The sequence below is a fragment of the Verticillium alfalfae genome, genomic scaffold (genome assembly GCF_000150825.1).
Source record: "Verticillium alfalfae VaMs.102 supercont1.6 genomic scaffold, whole genome shotgun sequence".
In the NCBI taxonomy this organism is placed as follows: domain Eukaryota; kingdom Fungi; phylum Ascomycota; class Sordariomycetes; order Glomerellales; family Plectosphaerellaceae; genus Verticillium; species Verticillium alfalfae.
This window is the reverse complement of record NW_003315033.1, coordinates 190,674-197,673: the sequence shown is the minus strand read 5'-3', so window position 1 is coordinate 197,673 and position 7,000 is coordinate 190,674. Positions and strand designations below refer to the sequence as shown.

Here is a 7,000-nt window from a genome sequence, read left to right as displayed (position 1 = left end):
CCTGCTTCTCTGGGCCCCGTTGACCCGGATCCCGCCACCCACTTATTTTTCCCCTCCCTCCCGCACCAACCCATCCATGACCCAGTCCGCCAGGAAGGCCCTGAATTCTCACTCGGAGGGAGTTCACTTTCTTTTTACATCCCTCAGATTGGACAAGCGCTTCGCTACGATGCTCTGGGTTACGTCGAGCGGTATATTCTGGAGACTGCAAAGTTCTCTCAACTGTTCGCTCATCAGATCATTTGGAATATGAAGGCAAACGCCTACAAGGACGACAGCGGCACCATTGTAAGATTTGTGTTTGTGCGCATGCAAGAGATTGAACTAACATGATACAGCCTGATGACATCAAACCCACCCTAGACACGGTTCAAGAGAAGATGGTGGCCAACTTCAGTGACGCTGACCGCGACTTTTACCTGCGCGAGTTTGCCTTCTTCGATGAGGTGACCAGTATATCGGGCAAGCTTAAGCCATTCATCAGCCGGCCAAAGCCGGAAAAGGCGCAGAAGATCGAGGAGGAGCTCCGCAAGATCAAGGTAGACGTGGGCGTGTACTTGCCCATCAGCTCAGATGGCGTTGTGATTGGCATCGACCGCAAGTCGGGCAAACCCCTGCAGAGCCATGCCAAGGCACCGTACATGGCAACTTTCCGTGTCAAGAAAGCAAAGAAGTCCATTGCCGTTGATAGCGAAGAAATGATCGAAGAGGTCGGCCGGCAAGCTGCTCAACCCCAGGACAACCAGACAGTTGAAGTGTGGCAGTCGGTCATTTTCAAGGTCGGCGATGATTGTCGACAGGACGTTCTCGCGCTGCAGATGATCGCCGCATTCCGAGGCATTTTCCAAAGCGTGGGCCTCGACGTCTATGTATTCCCTAACCGCGTCACAGCGACGGCGCCGGGTTGCGGTGTCATTGAGGTGCTCCCCAATTCGGTGTCGCGCGACATGCTTGGCCGCGAGGCGGTCAACGGCCTGTACGACTACTTCATCTCCAAGTACGGCAACGAGGACTCACTCCGCTATCAAAAGGCGCGCACCAACTTCGTCAAGAGCATGGCGGCCTACTCAGTTATTTCGTTCCTCCTACAGTTCAAGGACCGCCACAATGGCAATATTATGATCGACGACGCCGGCCACATCCTGCACATTGATTTCGGCTTCTGCTTTGACATTGCGCCTGGCGGCATCAAATTTGAACGCGCCCCCTTCAAGCTGACCACAGAGATGATGGCCGTCATGGGCGGCGCCGACCACCAGGCCTTCAAGTGGTTCGAGGAACTGACGGTCAAGTCCTTCCTCGCAAGCCGGCAGTACTGCGAGAAGCTCAGCCAGATCGTCCTGCTCATGATGGACAGCGGGCTGCCGTGCTTCAAGCCGGAGACGGTCAAGCACTTTAGGCAGCGGTTCGTGCTCGAGAAGAGCGAGCGGGAGGCGGCTGAGTTTATGAAGGACCTCATCAAGAAGAGCGCCAGCAGCTACTCGACGGGCGTATACGACCAGTTCCAGCTGCTGACGAACGGAATTCCCTACTAATGGAGGAGATGGATGGACATCGTTCATGTGGGGCTTACACTGCATTTACTACAATACATATATAGATGGTATGCCTACAGCCTCGACTTATTCTGAAAAGTTGTGGCCCCAGTACGCACATGCCTGTACAGGACCATCTATGAAACCACGCCGCTTGCTGAACAAATGAGACTTGACCGCCACCTTTCCCGCTACCAACCCCGGTAGGCGGTCCTGTGATGCCGCAAGGCCTGGGTATGCATATGCTTCCTTCTTGCTAGGGAAACCAGAAATCGAAATCAAAAGTATGAGACGGTTGGATAGATGTTAGAGGACTATTTGTTGATGTGTGTCTGGAGGTTGTACGTGGCGTAGTCGACGTGCACGAAAGCACGGTCAACGATGGGCACCGACTCGAGGAAGTATGTGATGACCTCGCTGAGGTCGTGGCTGTCTTTGAGGGGCATGTTGGCGGAGAGAACAATGTCGACCTCGACGAACAGCTTGTCACCGGCGTGGTAGGCACGGAGGTTCTGGATCTGCTTGACCGCTGTGGAGAAGCGCATCGTCAGGTAGAGGACTGTCGTCATTAGCATCACTGCCGCTGGGAGGGGAAATCAGGAAGAGACATACGCAAGTTCCGCTCGTCGGACGTGGCAGAGAAACCCGTCAGGTTGCGGACGTGGTGCATGGAGGTCTGACTCCAGTTGAGGATGACGACAAGGGACAGAAGCAGACCGCCGAGTGCGTCGAACCACCAAATCTTGGCGTAGAAGCCAACAATGGGAAAGAAGATGGAGCCAGTATTGAAAATAACGTCGGTCATGGCATCGTCGGCCAGGGCACGGACGGAAGAGTTCTTGACCATGCGACACCAGAGCCAGCAGGCGCCCTTGATGACGACTGTGCCCACCATGATGGCGATGGCGGGAATGCCGAGCTCGATGATAGTGCGGTCGGGGGAGGCAAGCTTCTGGATAGCGGCGAGAGCGACCTGGGTAAAGGAGACGACCATGACGATGGAGAAGACGAGGACGCCGATGGGCTCGAGACGACGGCGGCCGACAGGGTATCGGTGCTGATCATTCTGGCTGGCGGCGATAAGGCGAGTGGTAGTCCAGACAATGGCGGTGCTGAGGAAGTCGAGGATGGCATCCACAAGAGAGGCGAGGACGGAGACTGAGGGAACGGAGAGGACAACAACGACTTTGCCAAGCAGAAGAATGGCATTGGCAAGGAAGTTAACCCAGATGGCCAAGGTTACGATGGGGTCGCTGCTGTCGAGGTCGGAGTCCTCGAGCCAGGGAATCTCGGGCTTGGGGTAGTCATCACTGTCGGCGGCAAAGGGACGGGCCTCCTCCTCGTCGTAGAGGGCCTCGTCGCGATCGTTGATACCGCCGAGGAGCGGTGTCGACTCGGTGGGCTTGAAGATGTCCTTGGGGTTGCGGCGCGGCAGCTTCTTGCCGTTGATATTGGTGGCGCTGTCGGCGGAAGAGAGGTCGGCGCTCGTGCTCACGTCGGCACTACTGCCGAGCTGCGTGGGTGTCCCCGAGGGGTCGGCTCCGAGCTGGCCAGCTGCAGAAAGAGAAGATGAGAGAGGCGTGGGCGACTCCTCGGAAATGGTGCCCGGGACGTCGACAGGACGAAAGGCGGATGCATCAAGGGACTCGGAGTACTCGTTGAGAAGATCATGAGGCACGGAGGAGTCGAGGAGCTGGTCGATGTAGAGGTACATGCGGATGAGGTCGTTGTTGCGCTCATAATATTCGCGCAAAGGCTTGGTCATGGCCCTGAGCTGCTCCTGGGTCTTCCAGTAACGATCCCATTGATAACGGGGATTGCTGTTGCCGATGAGACGCATGCTCCTCATCTGAGGGCTGAATATCATCTGGCTCAGGCGGCGCTCCTCGGCCGTCGGGCGACGCGGTCGGCCGCCATCGTCCGAGTTCCTGTGAGGCAGCAGCCGGGAAGCGTCCGACTCGTCGTCTTCGTCATCGCTCGGCAGGTGGAAGCCTCTGTGTAGTCGAGGCGACTGAGGATGACCGTCGCGGATGCTGGCAGTGGAGCGGTTGCGAATGAGCGTGGCCAAGGTGCCGTTGCCACGAGTGTGGAGGGGGTACGGGTATGAGTCTGTCTCGGCGTGGACGGCGCGTGTGGTGGATGAAGCTCGCGAGGACCCCATGACGGGCGGCCTCTGAAGCGGCGTGGAATGGGCTTCGGGGTCGGATCTGATATGTCGTGCCCTGACGCAATTGATGAAAATAAGCTTAAATAGAGGCTGGGAGACAGCAAGGCCTTAGTTGTCTCTTTGGGGAAGACAGTTTCGGGGGCAGCTCTGGACAGCTTGGGCAGCTCGTAGAGAGGGTAAACGGGTGTGGGAGCGAGTGTAGCCGGGTCTGGGTACGAGGAGGGCAGGTTTTGTCGGTTTTTTTTCGATTCGAGCTCCCTTGGATCTGGTCTTGCAGGGGCCACCTGCCCAACGACGAATGGGCTGCAGCAATTGGGACCCCGCCCAGCTCGATGGAGGGGTGGTGCCTGCCTCTGGCAAGGGAGAAAGGGCCCTGAGAGCTGCGAGGGGAAGCTTCACCTCACCCACTGCTCCTGAACGTGCAGCTCCCCTCGCTCTTTCTTGGACCCCTGATTCACGTCACCACTTGCCTCAGGTCCTACCAATCCACCCTTCCCCTCCTGACTCAGCTGTCGTGCAGCTGCCGCACCTCTACAGACAGCAGTTGCCATGTATCATCAAGGCAACTACCACCGCAGTCTTCTGTCGTCCTCCCCCCCCGTGCATCCCGTGCATCCCGTGCATCCCGTGCATCACCAGGCCTTCAACCAACCCTCAGGTCAATGACCCCGCTCGTCGTGCTACCTTCTATCACATGGCTGATCCGGCGGCTGCTGCGGCGATCTTCCAAAGCCCCGTCCACCTGACCCAGACTTGCCAGCCACGCTGCGAATGCCCGGTCACGGTGGTTTCGGGTCGATGGATCCAATCCCTCAGGGTCCTTGCGCGGTGTTTTTTTTTTATCAACTCCGCTTTGAGTTTCGGAAACCACCTGTGGACGGTTGAATGTCTTGGCTGTGAGCGACCCCTGCAGATCAAACTGAAGCTTAATAGTTACTCAATTTCTTGTTGTATCGGAAAGGCCACTGTCACAGCTACATCAACAACTGCCCCCCGTCCATCCTGAGGTTCCGTAGGAGAATGACGGAAGGCTTGTGTATAGAAACTATACATCTGCCCAGGAGTAAGACACTCCTGTAACTCGACGGACTACGAAATCAAATAATCCGAGACCCAGAGCCGTCACCTTCTGCGCAGCACCCTCGGAGTCTTGCCTTGACCATAACATTGGAGCTGTTGCCCAATACTGTGCTTATTGTCTAGACCCTGCTCTGTTCGAAAGACAATGCGAACCCTCACCCTCAGTGGTTGTCCCAGGTCGAACATTCTTCAACACTTAACTTTCCAACCACATCAGAAGGATAGCACCGAGACACGTCTACCGGCGTTCGGGACCGTCTCCCCAGCGAAAGTATCAGCGCCGGACTGCATCAATCAGAGGGTTGCGACAGCTCGGCAGAGCACGCCAACCGACACGCGATTGCAACCTTGTATGGATCGGTACTACCTTGGAGATGCTAGGCTTTGGACTACTACCACACTTATCCACAAAGCACCCTACAGACATGCCCTATCCCAACATGAGCAGTCATACTTTCCCCAGCAATACTAATCTCTGCCTACAGCTCGACGCCCAGGTTGACGTGCACGGCCTTGCTCTGCGTGTACGCGTCGAGCGCGTACTGTCCCAGCTCTCGTCCGATGCCGGAAGACTTGTATCCGCCAAAGGGGATGCCAAAGTGCGAATCGCCTGACGAGTTGATCCATACCATGCCCGCCTGCAGCTTGCGCGCAACCCTGTGCGCGCGGCCGATCTTTTGGGTGAACAGAGCTGCTGCGAGGCCGTACGACGTGTCGTTGGCCTTGGCAATGACCTCGGCGTCGTTGCTGAATTTGGAGATGACCACTACGGGGCCGAAGATTTCCTCCTTGACGATGCGCATGTCCTCGGTGGTCTGTTTCTGTTGCTTAGCATCTCTCTCCAGTTTCATGTCTAGACAGGCATGCGCTCGGTTGTGTATGAACCAGCCTCGTCACGGCACTTACATCAGCAAAGATGGTGGGCTCCAAGAAGTACCCCTTGTCGGCGTGCCTGCTGCCGCCGTACAGCAGTCGGGCTCCGGCTTTCTTGCCCTCCTCAATGTACGATATGACTCTGTCAAACTGCACCTTAGACACCTGAGGGCCCTGCACCACCTGCTCGTCAAAGGCGTCACCGAGCTTCGCGTTTTCCTTGGTGACCTCGATGAACTTGTCGAGAAAGGCGTCGTAGATGGCCTCGTGGACGTAGATCCTCGACGTCGACGTGCAGACCTCGCCCTTGTTGTCCATGATGCCAAAGTGACACCACTTGACGGCCTGGTCGAGCTCAGCATCCTCAAAAACAATGGACGGACTCTTGCCGCCGCACTCGAGGGTGATGTTTTTCAGGTTGTTCGAAGCCTCCTTCATCACGGCACGACCCGTGTTGGTGCTCCCCGTAAAGGCCACCTTGTCGACATCCATGTGTCCGGCAAGAGCCTTGCCCGCGACAGGCCCCAAACCAGGCAGAATGTTGACAACGCCAACGGGCAGGCCAGCCTCGATGACGAGGTTGCCAAAGTAAAGCGCCGACAGGGGCGTCTGCTCGGCAGGCTTCAGCACGACCGTGTTACCGCAGGCCAGAGCCGGGGCGACCTTCCATGCGAGCATCATGAAGGGGAAGTTCCAGGGGATGATCTGGGCGCAAACGCCGAGGGGCTCCTGCAGGACGTAGGCCAGCTTGGTGGGGGCTGTCTCGATGGTGCGGCCCGTGATCTTGTCGGCGGCGCCGGCGTAGTATCGGAAGACATTGTAGGACTCGTCAAGGTCGCCTGCCAGGGCGGCACTGTACGGCTGCGGAGTGGGGGCCGGATGTCTCAGCAAGGCTGCGGGCAAAACGAGCAGACTCAACGTACCTTGCCATTGTCGTAGGCGTCAATGGCGGCAATCAGCTCTCGGTCGCGGTCGATGAGCTCGGCGAGTCTATACAAGAAAGCGCCCCTGTCGACGGCGGCTAGGTCGGACCATTCACCATTGAAGGCTCTGCGTGCCGCGGCGACAGCCTTGTCAACGTCTTCCACTGAGGCACCCTTCAATCTGAGCGCCTCTTCTTCGGTTCTGAAGGTCATGTGAGCAGCCAGACGCCGCGTGACCAAAGATAAGCGACCTACACGGGGTTGGTAATGGCGAATTCATCGCCAGAGGCTGGAACAAACTGGTTGTCGATGAAAAGGCCTGTAGGTTGCTCGTACTCGCGGCCGTTCGGCAGAGTGATCGGTGTTGGGGACGCCATGACGAGCGTGCCGAGGCGTGAAGGGGACGACCTGTGATGCGGGGG

The 7,000-nt window shown here is 57.4% G+C and overlaps 3 protein-coding genes across 3 annotated transcripts in view; 1 reads left to right on the top strand and 2 right to left on the bottom strand.

Annotated features, from left to right (window-relative positions):
- VDBG_05143 (phosphatidylinositol 4-kinase STT4) overlaps positions 1-1,535 on the top strand; it is a gene marked incomplete at both ends in the record, with an annotated part of 6,146 nt that extends 4,611 nt beyond the window's left edge. The window contains 2 exons of the mRNA XM_003003984.1: positions 148-288; positions 339-1,535. Coding sequence (XP_003004030.1) covers positions 148-288; positions 339-1,535 — 1,338 coding nt within the window. The remainder of the gene's footprint in view (positions 1-147; positions 289-338) is intronic.
- A 314-nt stretch (positions 1,536-1,849) lies between these two features.
- VDBG_05142 (cation efflux family protein) lies at positions 1,850-3,696 on the bottom strand (the record flags this gene model as incomplete). The annotated part of the gene is made up of 2 exons (XM_003003983.1): positions 1,850-2,064; positions 2,148-3,696. 2 exons carry the CDS (start codon positions 3,694-3,696, stop codon positions 1,850-1,852), a joined length of 1,764 nt encoding a protein of 587 aa, XP_003004029.1.
- Positions 3,697-5,135: 1,439 nt separating this feature from the next.
- Positions 5,136-6,955, bottom strand: VDBG_05141 (aldehyde dehydrogenase; the record flags this gene model as incomplete). Its single annotated transcript, XM_003003982.1, has 4 exons — positions 5,136-5,597; positions 5,689-6,516; positions 6,579-6,780; positions 6,834-6,955. The coding sequence occupies 4 exons, from the start codon at positions 6,953-6,955 to the stop codon at positions 5,262-5,264; spliced, it is 1,488 nt and encodes a 495-aa protein (XP_003004028.1).
- Positions 6,956-7,000: the final 45 nt, after the last annotated feature.